Source organism: Pteronotus mesoamericanus, unplaced genomic scaffold (genome assembly GCF_021234165.1).
Source record: "Pteronotus mesoamericanus isolate MK-2021 breed Mesoamerican mustached bat unplaced genomic scaffold, CSHL_Meso_final contig_24, whole genome shotgun sequence".
NCBI lineage: Eukaryota > Metazoa > Chordata > Mammalia > Chiroptera > Mormoopidae > Pteronotus > Pteronotus mesoamericanus.
In genome coordinates, this window is record NW_026555100.1 from 17,399,541 (window position 1) to 17,416,718 (window position 17,178).

The window sequence follows — 17,178 nt, forward strand, 5'->3', positions numbered from 1 at the left end:
TAGATGGGAGGAAGAGAGGGAGAAGGAGAGGAAGAGAAACATCGATGTGAGAAAGATCATCAATAGGTTACCTCTCCTACACACCCTGGCCAGGGAGCAAACCTGTAACCTAGGCATGTGCCCTGACCAGGAATTGAACTGGAGACTTTTCCCTTCCTCACTTATAGTTAGTATGTATAACTGTGCATATAGAAAAATGAAACATTTCCAGACAAGACAGTACTTTGAAAATATTTGTCAAGTTAAACTTAGTATCAATATAAAAAAATAGACCATGTCATCAGTGAAAGTATTGAAATATAAGAAAGACAACTTAAAACAGGTTAACTATTATCCTTTTATAGCTACTTCGGAAGGGAGATATATAATAGAAAAGATATGTGTTAAGGAGATTGTATGGGAATAAATATCAGAAAAGTGTTACATCTCTAAAACATCTAAAGGTTAATTTTCATTCTCAAACGATAAAATAAAAGGTTACATAAAGCAATATTTAGTCCTGAAGTTTTTAAACAAATGCCCTATGTTTATAAGAAGGTCTATCGCATTTCTCTTGACAGTCATAGGGAAAAATATGTGCTTCAAGGGAAAACTATGCATTGCCTATATCATACTCTTCTGCCTATCTTTTGATTCTGAAGAAGCTATTTTACAACTCTGTAATTTGTAGATAGCTGATTAACAATTCAGTTATCCTTGTCTAATTACATGCAAATGAATTTTGTCCAGTGGGAGGGACAACCTTCCCCTCCTGTCCTTGTTCCCTCCTCCAACCCCAAACATTTTTGCCTCCACTCACACATTTATTTCAATATCCTGATCTATAACTGCATCTTTTCTTTGGATTATTCTTTGAACTGGTTGTAATGATACCGCATCAGTTACCTCATTAATGAACAAAATAAAATCTTTTACATATGTTCATTTTTATGTCTGTATGAGAGTCATGATTTTACTATTTTAACAATATACTTGGCATTTAATTTTCTTAAAAATTTCCTAGAGAAATAGGGTTTTTTTAGCAATATATAATTTTTATTCTTCCCAATGCCAAATGAATCATATAAGTAACTAATAGAACATTATTCCATCTTTCAAAATGTCCTCATACTTAGAAAGTTTTTAAGATGTATATGTGTGGTAGGATTTTACCTTGTGTTTAAATTTATTGGAGTTCTTGTTCTCTTTCTTGTTGAGGTCAATAAAATAGTGTGTAATACGGTCCTTTGATTTTGAATCCATTTCCCATGAAATCTTGAATGAGTCACATGTAATGTTGCTTATTTTGATGTTACGTGGTACGGGAAGTTCTTCCATTTCGGCTATGCCACTGTCTTGTGATTTGTTCCCTGCAAGAAAACAATATACAGTTTCCAATAATGGATTCTTCTAGTTTGCAAGCTGTGTACATATTTCTGAACTCAACTGTCTAATTACTAACTCTGAGATTTCATTTTGTAATGAAGTAATTTGAGTGCTAATGATAGTAAAAGGTCATATTACCATTAAAAATACAGAACTAAATTAGTCCTTACCCATTCTACATTTTTCATGTACTTTCCCAATTTCTGTTTTCACAGAATAAAAACAAAAACACTGATGATCCATCTTTCTAATCCATAAAAGATTAGCCTTACATGGTAGGTTCCATCTAAAAACCCCAATAGACCATTTGTTCTACATGACTAATCAATTCTTCTCTAAAATAAATATCAGGTATTTTAAGCTAGATGATGTCATAAATATTGCTGATGAAGAGCCCAGTAAAAAAAATGTTTCTTTAAAAAAATCTATGAGGTATCAGTAACAGTCTATGAAAATTACTTCCTTTTTTCTGTTTTGGAAATTTATATACAGAAGCAGCATATAATAATTATATTACATACACAAATAATATTAAAGACAATTCTCTTCCAAGTTACTATGTCAAGGATTACTCGAGGACTCTTTTACCTGTTGTATCTTGATAAATTTAATTTTGAGTACTAAAACAATAGGTAACACTAAAAGAGAAAAAAACAATTACTATGTTGATTGATATTAAAATCCTGAAGAACTGATCTGACAGCTGGTTACTTTAATGACCATGTACTACATTTCACTTAGAGGAAATGCTATCACTTTTGCTAAGAGTATGATGAATGAGAGGACAAGAAAAGAAAACAGATTTGCCAAGTTTGTTTTATATATAGGAAAGGCATCCTGGGTCAAAATTTACTCCATTTATCCTTCCTATGTTCCCTTCCTAGAAGCCAACATAAAATTCAGTGTCCTAAGAGAGAAAAAAATAAAAGTAATTGTTATTCATATGATAAAAAGAGGTAGGTCATAAATCAGCTATATAACTTGTTCCTTAACAAGAATAAAATAGCAAACCTTGATCAGCAAAAATTACAAACAATGAATGTCACCCTGTGGCAGTATCTACCACTTCCAGATTAGATTGTGCTCTCTGCCCTCACACTCCTATTTCAATTATTGACAATTCCCAGTATTATTAAACTTTTGACCCATGTTGTCTCATTTCAAGCTGTATTATGCCTAGAAGAACCCAATGGCAATTGAAAACTAATTTCAAAATAACTTCTTTATCAATTTTTGAGCACTACCTTTAAAAATCTGAGTTTCTTCTATGCACTTCCCTCACAATCCAGTTTCATCAAATTCCCTCTCCAATAAAAGTCCCAGAAAAAGTAATCCCCCATCTTTTTCTTTCCTCTCCACCTGACCTCATAGAATCCCGAAACTGCTTCGCCTTAAAGCCTTTCAAAAGTAAACAGAAGGGAAGATACCAAGTGAAATGCTGTTAATGGCCTTGGGAAAGAGAAAGACAATAAATACTCCAACAGTAATTCTTGTTCTATTTAGAAAGCTCACATTTTTAACCTATTATTCCAATTGCAGTTATGTTTAAAACATAAATATAACACTAATGAAAATCTTTCTGGACTCTAATGGTAGAAATATCTGTAGAACTCTTCTGGATATGACTGTCCATATAATTTTACAACTAAGTAAAAAATCTGTTATTTAAGGTCATATAGATAAAAGTAAAGCAATCTGTATTTAACCTAATTTAATGAAAGACTTCAATATATTAACACTATATAAAATACTATATTTTACCACTTCTATTATCTTATTCAACCTTAAAATAATAAATAACTGATTATTTCCTGGAATTATAGTACTTTGTTTTATACATTTGTTATTATTAAAACTTGAGAAAAATTATTGAAATGTGGAAACTTTTGCTCAATGCATTTTCCCATGCAGAACAATATAAAGCTCAAACTTCTGAAGACTTTATTATATCAAGAATCTCCATTTTCAAGATTCTTATCATAGTCCCACTTCTTTTTTTAAAGATGAGTCTGTTAAAGAATTGCTTTATTAATACAAACTATTAGTACATACACACAAACTATAAAGCACTAAGAAACTTAAATCTCTGAGGTGGCAATTCAACATACTGAGTCAAGAAAATGCTTGATGGAGACTGCAATGAACTAGACTCCTACAGTGGAGAGGGCATCTTCAGAGGCAGAGGACTGAGGTATAAACCTTTTCAAATTTCCTCTCCTCATTGAGGATCGTGAGAGGCACTCCATTCAAGGGGAGCTGTGTGATCTGGTTTTATTCAGGCAAGTCAAAACTCTCAAAATCTAGAGGATTGAAAGTAAAGAATTCTTCTGTTTCTTGATACATGTCATTCAAGGCAGGAACAGAGCTTTTTGCTTTAACAGTCTTCTTAGTCACCTTTTTAGCAGACAAGGTTTTCTGTCTCTGTTTGAGAGGTCCATTAGTCTTTACTGACTTTTCTGTAGCTCTGTTCACAGTTCCCAAGCCTTTCTGAGAGCTTTACATAAGGCTGATGCAGCATCAGACATTTTGCCAACATATAGTGTTGCAACCTAAGATCTTCCATTTAAAGCTCTGAAAGGGCCAGACCACAGCTTCAGCCAGTCCTTGAAAGCCACTCAGGTACGTCGTGGTTCACCATTTTCCTTATCCCCAAAGATCACAGTAGTCATTCTGGATTAAGTTAGAATCAACAGCCAAAATCACCCACAATTCAGCCTTTTGAGTCCCAGTTCTTAACAAAGCCACCAGATTATCCTCTATACAGCTTCCTTATTTGGGCAGAACAGGTAAAGAATTTAACTTAAATTAGTCCTAAATTACATGTAACATCTCTCATCCTCACACTCTGAGAATCAATATTTAACTGATATCTTGAGGTGACAGAACACAATGATTTTTATCTATAAAACTGGTGAAACAACAGGGATCTGCATGACACTAATATTCAGTAACCAACCAGAACTATTTTAGATCTGTACAATCAAGTGTACTTGCAAATGCAGCTTCCCTTTCTTAGTAAAACTTCATCTTAAGGGTAACTCTAGCTAGATTTTAATACTTAAATGACAAATGATTCTAGTATCTGTTGCTATACTGCTAATAATACTTAATGAAAAATAAATGAAACTTTTATCTGCTCAAAATATGAAAACGTCTTTTCAGAACACTTCAAAAGTACTTTTCTATCAGCAGCAATTATTGAAGTGCAAGCTGAAAACACTGTCAAATCATACTAGCATATTTTGTATGTATGGCTGTTTTCTCACAAAACTTAAATTGCCTTACAACAGAATGATCATTTTTTTAAAAAACAAAACAGCTTTATTGAAATATAATCCACATACCACACCATCACTCATTTCAAGTGTACAATTAGTCCTTTTTCCTTTTTGCTTTTCCTTTTTGCTTCATCCCATCATGCCCTAACCTTTCCCTGCCACCTTAGCTGTCATCCTGCTCTCTATCTATGGGTCTGTGTCTATTTTGCTTGTTAGTTCAGTTTGTTCATTATATTCCACATATGAGTGAAATTATATGGTATTTGTCTTCCTCTGACTGGCTTATTTCACTTAGCGTAATGTTCTCCAGGTCCTTCCATACTGTCACAAAGGATAAAATTTTCTTATTATTTACAAAAAAGAACAGAAAAGAAAAATGACTCATGGACATGGACAACAGTTTGGTGACTGTTGTGGGGGAGGGTATAAGGGGGGAAAGTATACAATTAAATTGCTTTTAGTAGATTCACAGGGTTGTGCATCCATATCCACAATCAATTACAGAACATCTTTTTACCCAAAAGAAATTCCATACCTTAGCCATTACACCCTAACCCTTATTTATCCTCTCTCCTCAGCCCTAGGCAATCAATAATCTATTTCTTTTGGTCTCTATAGATTTGCCCACTTGGACATTTCATATAAACAGATCACATAATAGACTGTTCTTCATGACTGGCTTCTTTCATTTAGTGTATTTTCAAGTTTCATCCATGTTGTATAAGCACTTCATTTATTCACATTGCCAAACAATATTCTATTGTATGGATGTACCAGCTTTTTATCTACTTATCTGCTGATGAACATTGGTTTGTTTCCACTTTTCAACTATTATAAATAATGCTGTTCTGAACATTCATGTATGAGTTCTAGTGTGGATATTATGTTTTAATTTCTCTTGGGTATATAATTAGAAATAGAATTGCTGGTTCTTATGGTATATATGTTTAGTTTTGCTGAGGAACTTTCAGATTGTTTTCTAAAGTGGTTGCACCATTTTATATCCCCAAAGCAGTGTATGAGAGTTCTAATTTCACCACATCCTCATCCATGCTTATTACTATCTATCTTCTTTTGTTGCTTGTACTTTCGGTGTTATATCTAAGAGACCATTATCTAATTCAAGGTCACAAATATTTACACCTAAATTTTCTTCTGAGAGCTTTATAGTTTTATCTCTTAAATTTAGGTTTTTGATTGAATCTTAGTTAATTTTTGTATTTGGCATGAAGCAGAGGTCCAGTCTCCTTTTTCATGTGGGTATGTAGTTGTCCCAGCACCATTTATTGAAAAAGATTATTCTCTCCTCATTTAATTGTCTTGGCACCCTTGTCAAAAAATCAGTAGGCCATAAATGTAAGGGTTATTTCTACATTCTCAATTCTGTTCCAATGATTGATTCCATTACCACCTGTCTGGGTGACTGAAATGACATTGTAGTATGTTTTGAAATTGATGAATGTGAGTCTTCCAATAATATTCTTTTTCAAGATTATTTTGGCTATCTGGGTCCCTTGAATTTCTACATAAACTTTAGAATCAGCTTGTCAATTTCTGCAAAGAAAACAAGTGAAATTTTGATAGGGAATGAGTTGAACCTATAGATCAATTTGAATGGTATAACCATCTTAACAATATTGTCTTCCAATCCATGAATATTGACTATCTTGCTATTAGTCTATTTCAACATGTTTAGATCTTAAGTCTCCCAAAAGCAACAGTGTTAAATAAGTAAACTTACATTATCAATGAAAAGATCACTGTAGATTCACTCCCTTTTAAAAATCTGTTATGAAAGTTTACAAGAATATACCAAGTCCAGAAAATAACATAATAAATCCTTATGTGCCTACTGCCCAGCTTCAACAGCTATCAACGTTTTGCCATTTTTGTTTCATTTGTTTACTACCTGGCTTTGAATTACTTCACCTTTTAATTTCTTGGTAACACTTTTAATACAATGCCAGCCTTACAGGAAAGTTGCAAGAATAGTACTAAGAGGTCCCATACCGTTCACTCAGATTCTCCAATAGTTCACTCTTAGACCTTCCATTCTCTTCTTTTCTCATTCCTGCAGTCTCCCTGAACCCTCCCTTCTCTTTCCCCTTGCTCTAGGATTGGACTTAGGGCACAATTTTGGGAAATGGTTCTGAATTTTTTTAACTAGAGGTAATTTGAAAGTTCTATATTCTCAAAGTTATATAGAAGGTTTTTTTTCTTGTTAATTTCTACATAATTTCTGGGTTGGAAGATTCAATTTTGGAGGCTGTGATTACCTCAGCTATTTAGAAATCAGATACATTCAGTTAAAACAATTTTTACTCTTTGCTAAATTTAATCTTCGTTGGAAAGCATTTTTTTTTTGTATTTTTAACTTTAGTGAAACTTCTTGAAAACCACCTGTTGGGACTTATTAACTCTAAGAAACTTTCCTAAGTTCACTAAAAATCAGAATGTGATATTGTTCTTCTTGAAAGATTTTAAAATAAAATCTCTACCTTGGTTGACTGTTGTCATGCTTTCTTCAGGTGGCTGAACTGAGTGGTTTCTCACATTGACTATGACAAATCATTTGGATTTGTAAAGGTAGTTGAAGATGCTTATCATTCTGCTACTTAGTTATGTGTTCCTTCATATTTGTCAGTTATTATGACTTTCACTAAGTACCAATTCTTTACATATCAAAAGGAGGCAATAAAAGAGGTGCAATGATGTATGAACTAGCTTCTACCCCAAGGATATTAAATGGTGAAGAATGTGAAAATGCCATAATAAAAGTGATCACATATTTAATTTAAAGACCATAGTAAGGGAATCAAAAAATGCTTCAAAAATATGTGACACTTTTCCTTTTTTGAGAAGTATAAAATTTTTGAGATATAATTGACATAACATTGTATAAGTTTAAGGTTCACAATTGGGTCACTTTGATATATATTAATATACTTTTATATATAGCAATATGATTACCACTATAGAGTCATGCTAATACCTCCATCTTGCCCTGTAATGATCATTTCTTATTGTGGCAAAAACATTTAAGATCTGATTTCTTAGCAACTTTGAAGTATATAATACACTACTATTCTAATCACAATGCTGTGGAAGAAGCAAAATTTCAACAGATGAAGGCAATAGTGAAAAACCAGAGGACATGGCATTCTAAATGAAGGCAATAGAAAGAAGCATTAAAAACAGTGTATTTTAACTATGCAGCAGAAAGAAAAAAAGAACAACTAAACTTCGCAACAGCATGGATGGAACTGGAGAGCATTATGCTAAGGGAAATAAGCCAGGGGCAAAAGACAAATACCATATGATCTCACCTATAAGCGGAACCTAACCAACAATACAAAGATGCAAGGAAAATAAGACCAGCAACACTGAAAGGAAAAGAAATCAACAGAGACAAGAGGGAAGGAGGGGGGGGGGGGGGGGGAAAAGGGAGGGGAAAGTCAAGGAACATATAGCAAGGACTCATGGACAAAACCAAAGGGGAAGAGCTGAGGGAGGGAAGGAAGGAGGGGGCAAGGGAAAGTGGTGGCGGGGAGGCAGAAACAAATGTATTTGAAAAAATAAAATAAAATTTAAAAAAAAACACACACAAAAAAACCCCAGTGTATTTTAGTTAATTCAACACATGGTACAGGAGGAAAATACCGAGTGAGAATGCTAAAAAAAGGTCTAGAAACATGTCAAGGAAGTTGAGGAATTATTTCTAAGGGAAAAAACTTCCTAATTTAGTGAGTTCAATAGGTACAATGATTAAAATTTCATTAAAATGTACACTCAGACTCATAGTTCAATTGTGCCCTTCAAACACACCAAAAAGTGATTTTAAAGTTATCTGTGAGCATCCAGTATAATTCCACATATTTAAGAAGGTGCTTGAGAAGTACACACACAAGCTCTGTATCTAAAGGGCCCTGAAAAGATCTAGACTAAAACATTTTAAGTGTACCAAAGGACAATAAGCTTGTTTCATTTCTACTTTCAGTAACACATGCTTTGATCTATGCATGTAAAAAAACACTGTTGCAGTATTATGAATTTCTATATATCAGTATTGTCAACATATCCTATACATTATCCATTATATAAGAAATAGAAATTATTTAAATGTGCCTGTTTTTTTCTTTTTAACTCTTTCATCTCAAGAATTAGAAAAACTATTCTAAACAAACATTATTCATTACAATCTTATTCCTCTATTTTGGGTCATATTCCAGAATAGAATTCATACATTAATTTTTGTCTCATTTAATACATATATGTATGTATATTCATCTGTGTGAATAAACTATATGCACATATACTGATACAATTAATTGCTTTTCTCATCTAATAGCTTTCTTTGTATAGAAATTTAAATTCTTTGTAATACAAAGAATTAAATAAGACCAGCAACACTGAAAGGAAAAGAAACCAACAGAGACAAGAGGGAAGGAGGGAGGGGGGCGGGGAAAAGGAAGGGAAGGGGAAAGTCAAGGAACATATAGCAAGGACTCATGGACAAAACCAAAGCGGAAGAATTGAGGGAAGGAGGGAGGGAGGGGGCAAGGAAAAGTGGTGGGGGGTAGGCAGAGACAAATGTATTTGAAAAAAGAAATTAATTAAAAAAAATAAATTTAAATTATTTAGCTATCAAAGTCCATAATTAAATTCCTTAGAACCTGATATGTATCCTTTTTAAATTATATTTTATTACATTGTTACAGTTGTCTCAATTTTTCCCCTTACCCCCCTTTCACCCAGCACCCCTGACTCTCTCAGGCAATCCCCACACCTTTGTTCATGTCCATAGGTCATGCATATAAGTTCTTTGGCTACTCCATTTCCTATACTGTACTTTACATCCCCATGGCTATTCTGCATCTACTTATTTGTACTTCTTAATCTCCTAACCGCTCCACCTATTCCCCCACACATCATCCCATCTGGCAACCATCAAAACGCTCTCTGTGTCCATGACTTTGTCCCTGTTCTTCTTGTTTGCTTAGTTTTTAAAATTCAATTGTTGATAAATATGTATTTTTTTTGCCATTTTATTGTTCATAGTTTTGATCTTCTTTTTCTTAAGTAATTCCCTTTAACATTTCATATAATAATGGTTTGGTGGTGATGAATTCCTTTAGTTTTCTTGTCTGGGAAGCTCTGTATCTCCCTTTCAATTCTAAATAATAGCTTTACTGGGTAGAGCAATCTTGGCTGTAGGTCCCTGCTTTTCATGATTTTGAATATTTCCTGTCAATCCCTTCTATCCTGCAAAGTTTCTTTTGAGAAATCAGCTGATAATCTTATGGGAACTCTCCTACAGGTAACTAACTGCTTTTCTCTTGCTGCTTTTAAGATTCTCTATTTGTAAACCTTTGGCATTTTAATTACATATTCACTTTTTAAAGCTATACCAGAGGAAAAAGTTACTTGGTTATCACCAGATCACTAAGTGAAGTGATTCCCCGATTTTATTAATTAAAAAAAAAGCAGTTTTGTCTTCAATATCTGTTTTCACACATTTTTGCACCGCTGTCACCTAAATCCACCAGTTTTCTTGCAAAAAGAATGAGTAATTTTTCTTCCTCATGCTATCTTCCCTAGAGTGCTATAACAGAAGCCAATCTAAAATCTCAGTTACAGTATTTAATGGGCATAAATGACTCAGTTTGAATAATGTGTAAGAGACAGAGTTTTTTTAAAAGGTAATAAATGTAGTTAGTTTTAATAATAAGCCTTAAGCTATCATAAGGGAAAAAATTGCAGGGGTTAATCACTTCACCTAAATATAACAACCAGGGGTAATTTTCTTATGTAATATCTATTTTCCTTCCTAAGGTTTAGTACTGCTGTAGGAATGATTTTATAACTAAAGTTACACACATACAAAGTCTGTCTGGAAAAAGTCCAGCCATCGTTAGTGTAACAAGAATGGTTTGTGCGATGTTGATGTAACCTGACAGCCAAGGACAGAGGACTGGAATGCACATGTGTGAACAATGACAACTTCACTGTACTAGTCAGTGGGGGCAGTGTATGCCATTGAGTGAGCATGTATACTTTGTGGCCCTCACATTCAAAATGTCTGAGTGAGTGGAGCAACCAATCTGCATCAAATATTCATTAAGCTTGAACATTCCTCCACAGAAACTTTTTGGATCATTCAGAAGGCTTTTGGGGACAATGCAATGGAAGTTCTTTCCACCCAAAGAAGGAACGACAAAGTTGCAGCAAGATCAAGACTATGTTAACTTTTTGTTTTTTAATTGGGAAGGTTCTGTCCATCATGAGTATGCCCCTCCAGGCCAAACAATTAATAAGAAGTACCGACTCTATGTTTGTCACTGATAGAGCGATGCAGTATGACAAAAAACAGCCATAGCTATAAGCAACTGGTGAATGGCATATTCACCATGAGAATGTGATGCTCATGTAACTACATACACACACAAGGAGGGACCAAAAAAACCCTGGAAAATATTTGTAAAAAATTGTATATTTATTCCTATATGTTTCAACTTCAGTCACCTTCAAAGTCCTCTCCATTTGATGCAGTACACCTATCAAAATGTTTTTCCATTGCTCAAAACAGTTTTTGAATTCATTGATTTTGTTGCCTTTTAGTGCTTCTGCTGTTTTTTGTTTCACCTCTTCTACATTGGCAAAACAGTTCCCTTTGGGGACTTTTTTCATTTGGGGAAACAAAAAAAAAAGTTGCTGAGGGTGAGATCATGTGAATAGGGAGGGTGGGACAGGGGGTCATGGCCGCTTTTGGCCAAAAACTGCTGAACACTCAGCGCAGTGTTGGGCAGGTGTGCTTGTATATCATTCATCATGAAATGGGCAAATGCACTGAAAGAGTCTTCCAAGAAAATTCACTGAAGCCAAATGCAGTGTCTCCTAGCAACACCAGCTGGTAAACTGATACAAATGTGTTCCTAGAACATGCACCTAGTGGCGGAAGCCTGTACTACAAGTTGCTGGCCCTCCAGAAGATAATTCCAGGCTGTTTTGGGTCCTTCCATATGTGTGTGTGTGTACACACAGTTGTAATTTCTTATTGGGGATTACAGTTTTCAATTAAAAATGACCATTTTTTTATTAAGTGTGACATATTAACTAAACTGTAAAATTGTATTCTACTTTATTTCAATTTGCATGTGTGGAGTATCTGTTCTTTTCTACATTTTATTTTTTGCTTTAAATTTTTTTGGGTAATTTTGAGGTATATCTTTTGTATTTTTATTTCACTCAATTGGAGAAATTTTGCTTTTTAATATGTGTCTAATTCACATTTATGTTTCTTTTTGTCTATGAGATTTGGTATTTCATATATTTTATTCTTCCATGTTGTTCCTTTGGTTCTTTCACTATATCGACTCTATTTTCTTGGAAATCTTTTTCCTCTAGTAATTTGGAAGTTATAGATCCCATTTTTTTATTCTGCTAGAAGTTATATTTCTTCAGTATCAAGGGTAAAACAAGTATCTATTAAAACCCTCCACATATAAAATGAAGAAACATATTTTTACTTTTGAATTTCTGATAATATACTCTGGATTTTAGATCTAACACATTCCAATTTTTTACAAATGTAAACTATTTCCTTCAAAGTAATTTATTGTATTTTCATTGCACTTTGCAACTTTATAATTCTTTGTATTTTATTACTTAAGTGGTTTTGGTACTCAGTGTCAGTTCTTTTAACATGATTTCTCCAATCTTGAGTTATTTAAGATAATTTTCTTTCAGTTGGCTGAAATGGATTTCCAAATCATTTGTTTCTAAAATCAAGAGAGAATTTTATGAGTACTTGTGTTTCTGAAAATGCTTTTGCTATTGTCTTTGTTAAACAACTTTGTTAAATATAGAATTTTTGCCTAAAAATTTTGTAACTATTCATCTACCTCTACCTTGTCTTCTGGCATTGAAGATTATTGAGAAGTTCGGGGCTGATTTAATTTTCCTTCAGTTTGTTTAACATGTTTTGTCCTGTTCTTAATGAGATTTTAAATTATAATGCAACTAGGAGTCTGCATCCAACCAAAATCCTATGTGTGATCTTTCAGATCCAATCATAGGCAATTACAAGATTTTGCCTGGTAGAACTCAAGGGAGATACTCTCTCCCTATGCTAGCCTTGGTGCACAGTCAGTGCATTACAATTTTGAAGGAAGTTGCAGTCAAGGACGCAGGTTTCCCCGCCCCTAAGATAGCCATAATCATATATATACATCTGCATTCCTAGTCTAAGTGTCTTCTGTTTATCACTTACCTCCCCAAGACCTTCCTTATAGGAGGCCCTGGCTGAGGCTCTTTTCTCCCCTGTAACTGGTTCTTTTCCAGTGCTAGCTCCCCCCACCCCAACCTTCATAAAATAGCAGGAGTCTTTTGTTTGGAGATCCTCAGCAGTGAGACAATTCCACCATCATCCTCCCACTCCCCCAACCTCCATGGGGAACATTGGGAGCTGGGCCTCCTTTTGTTGCTTCTTATTTGTATTGTCCCCGTAAATGAATAAAGGCATAGTTATTACTTAGTTTGGCTCTTTTTTCTAATAGATCACCTAAACACCTGATTGCATGATAATTGCTGTTCAACTTATCCTTCTCTCTTCATTGGAAATCATAAGAATCAACATATTGAATCTGTTTCTAACCTCCAAATTGTATTATCTTCCACTTATTCTCTGTCATTTCCTTCCCATTCTGAGTGAAAAATTCTAAATGTTTCCTCCATGTATCTAATTTTTCTTTTTTCTTTAGTGTGATTTCCATTCTTTGCTGATGGAGTCTTGGTATAGCATTATTAACTTTCTTATATTTTTTTCTGTTCATATTTAGGTCTTTTATAGATTAGTTTATTATCTTTCATTTTTTGTTTCATTAAATCCAATCTTGAATTTTGAGAACACAAATCCGAATCTATAACATTTACATAGTTTTACTATAGAAAATATTTCTCAGAAATGTTATGCTGTCTCTTAATTACTAAAATTTTCTCTACTATTCCTTTGCAGAATCTTTTCATAGGTAGATATCATTTTAGTTTTCCTGTGTATTTATCCTTGAACAAGATTTTTTTTTTTAGATCCAGTATAGATCTCCTCACCTGCTGTAAGAGGATGGTACTAAAATTTTCCTCTTAGACATTAATCTGAAGGAGAAGTTATATAAATTTATTTGTCTGATTAAAGGATTCTGAAATCTGTATGAAGAGGAAAAAGAATCAGAAAAATGAAGAATTCCAACATAGAAACTTCATCTCAGTTTATTCTCTTGGTTTAGTTAATCTACTAATCAGAGGCTGGCTTGCCACCTATAGCAATCTGTCTGGTCTGATCTCCTCCTCCAGATGCAATGTAGAGCCAAATTTGGCTCTATACAAATTAAAAATAACCTCTTTGTTTTGTTTGAAATTTTAATGGTCTGTTGAAAGAATAGGTCTAAGAACTATTGGATAGATCTCTACAGACATGCTCAGGGAGAGCAGTATACAAATCTAATAAATATAAATAGTAGACCTAAAAATAGTAGCTCTATTACTTACTTTTCTTAACATGACCTGTATTATGTTGATGTATGTTTCCTCTATTCCTACTTTGTTGAGAGTTTTTATCATAAATTGGTGTTGGGTTTTGCCAAATGATTTTGCTTCATCTCTTGGTATGATCATATGATTTTTAGCATTCATTTTATTTATGTGATGTATCATATTATTTAATTTTATCAGGTAATATTATAATAAACTGCATAAGATAGTCTGGTGAATATTGCTAGAAAAAAATCAAGTTAAAAAAACAAATAGGATGAAAAAAGCATGATGAAAACGTAGTAATTTTAAAGTAGGTTAAGGAATCTCAAATAAAATTGTAATTTTGAGCATAATTATCAAGCTAATTCCTTTCACAATTTCTTTGCCAAAATGAATAAGGAAAACTAAAAATGGAGGAAAATTGTCCTTAACATCAAAAATTATGAAAGTGTTCAATCAGCATTTCATTTCCTGAGGATTCTCTGTTACATAATTTACACATGGATTCACCACTGTAGAAAGGAGCTTGAAATACTTACTCCTTTTCCTTAGGACATTGTGGTAGGTATTGCAGGACTAGCAACCAAGTAAGGAATGAGCTGTGGCCCCCTTTTCTCCAATTTTCCAGTGAGCTAACAGCAACACTGCCTTGGTTTTCTCCTGTTGCTTTTTCTATCCTAGGCCCTTCCTTGTTTCAGTGTCCCAGATTTAACAAATGTACCCTCAACATCACCTGGAATCATTTTGTGACATCTTTCCTACACAAAGTCAAGAATCCACATACTACCACAGGTGGCCTGGGGCAGACCCGCTCCAGGCCCAGTCCCTTTCTGGTGATAGGACTACATCCAAATAAAAATATTCTGCACAGCAAAGGAGACCATCAACAAAATGAAAAGGCAACCTACAGATTAGGAGAAAGTGCAGTCATACCTCGGTACTCACCAGCTTCAGAACCTGTCAAACCCTACACTCATTGAATTTTGATGAGAAAAAAACGTTTCAGCACTTGGCACTTGCTTGGGATTTGCTAGAATTTGTATTTGCTAGAACTTGTATGAGTTATGACACTGCCCCACAAGAAAAAAATGCTTCATTACTAGTTGCATTCAATATTTGTTGGTTGCATCACTTGTCACAAGTTCTGGAACAAATTAATGATGAGTACCAAGGTACCACTGTATTTGCAAACTATATATCTGATAAAGGGTGAATACTCCAGATACATAAGCAATTCATATAACTCAATAGCAAAAACATAACTCCATTAAAAATGGGCAAAGGACCTGAGCAGATATTTTCCAAAGACATACAAATGGCTACAAGATATACAAGAAGGTGCTCAACATTACAAATCATCAGGGAAATGCATATGAAAACCACAATGACGTATCATCTTACACTTGTTAGGATTGTTATTATCAAAAGAAAAAAGAAAAAGATAGTGGTGAGGCTGTGGAGAAAAAAGGGAATCCTTATACATTGTTGGTGAGAATATAAATTGGTACAAACATTATGGAAAACAGTATGGAGGTTCCTCAAAAAAAAAAAAAGTAACTTATTCAAATTTGATCTTAGACCACATTTCTGAAAGCATATCCTGATGACTCCAGGGTCTCCAGATAGCTTCTCTAAGAACCTTTAAAGCATTTTGTCAATATTTTACAGTCTAATATTCTTCTATTCTACTCTATGTCTACATTGCATAGGCTTTGGATTAAAAAAAGACTGATATCTTTGCTACTTCTAGTTATTTGATCTTGGGGAATATTAAATTATTTTTACTCAAGTCATTCACACTAAAAGTGGGGAAAATGATGCTTAAAATATCAGGAGAGGAATTTACCAGGAAATTAAGCTTCAAGGGCCTTTCACTTGTACTTGTTTCTAGTACTTGATTTTGTACCTCATATTTTGTATTGTTTTTTCCAAATAGGACACTCGAAATTGTGTAAACTTCAGACACCACAAAATTTGGATCTGTCCTTACCTATAATAAGAAAAATACAAATATGGAGGCCCAAAATATTCAGAAAGAAAGACAGATAGTTAAACAAAAATCCTTAGCTTGGAGACTTGGATGACTCACAGAACTGGCAGTGGCGACTTTGAGTCTAATTTCAAGGAAATTTATACTAACGTTAGAAAATTATTCTTACAGTGGTCAACTAGAAGATAACACTTAGTGAAAAAAGAGGAAGTGTTTTATCTTAGTCCAAGTTCAGAAAGGTTTATGCTGATACAATACCTGAATTTCTGTTTCTTCTGGTATGCATCCTATAAAAGAACTGTTTCTCAAATGAAGGTAAGAATAATGAAATGCTATTTCATGTATTTAGTAGGAAGTAACATATATTTAGTTTTTCTTAATTTGTTATGAATCATAAATATATTAAGGTTATCCAAATTTTATTTTTAAAATTGAATGATTTTAAGATATAATTTGTGTACCATATTTTAGACAGATATTTTATCCACGTCTGCTCCTTCATTGTAATGTACAAAAACTTTATGCAAAATTTTTTAAAATTCTATTTATTTTTAGAGAAAAGGGAAGGGAGGGAGAAATAGAGGGAGAGAAATATCAATGTAAGAGATAAACATCGATTGGTTGCCTCTCATATGCACCATGACCAGGTACCAAACCTGCAACCCAGGCATATGCCCTGACCGGGAATTGAACTGGAGACCTTTCCCTTTGTGGGACAACGCCCAGCCAACAAGGCCACAGCAGTCAGGGCTGCAAACAATTTTTTAAATGCAAAATATATTGACAACAACATCACAGATATCAGTATATACAGAAACAGTGAAAACATTTCAAGAGCACACCATTTCTTTGAAATGCAAATACCACAACTATATTTTATGGAGAAAAATGAGGGGAAAATATGTACATTTTCCTTTGCACTAGAGATTTGAAAACTGGAATTTCAAAACATGCATAACATTTGTTATGGGCAAATTATTTTATTCCAGTTTTCACCAGCAAGTATACTTGCAAACA

The 17,178-nt window shown here is 33.7% G+C and overlaps 1 protein-coding gene and 1 pseudogene across 1 annotated transcript in view; both read right to left on the reverse strand.

Annotated features, from left to right (window-relative positions):
* Positions 1–17,178, reverse strand: part of PHYHIPL (phytanoyl-CoA 2-hydroxylase interacting protein like) — a 44,454-nt gene that overhangs the window by 10,221 nt on the left and 17,055 nt on the right. The window contains exon 2 of the mRNA XM_054572761.1: positions 1,153–1,349. Within this exon, the coding sequence (XP_054428736.1) occupies positions 1,153–1,349 (197 nt within the window). The remainder of the gene's footprint in view (positions 1–1,152; positions 1,350–17,178) is intronic.
* LOC129069716 (securin-like) lies at positions 3,425–4,034 on the reverse strand (annotated as a pseudogene).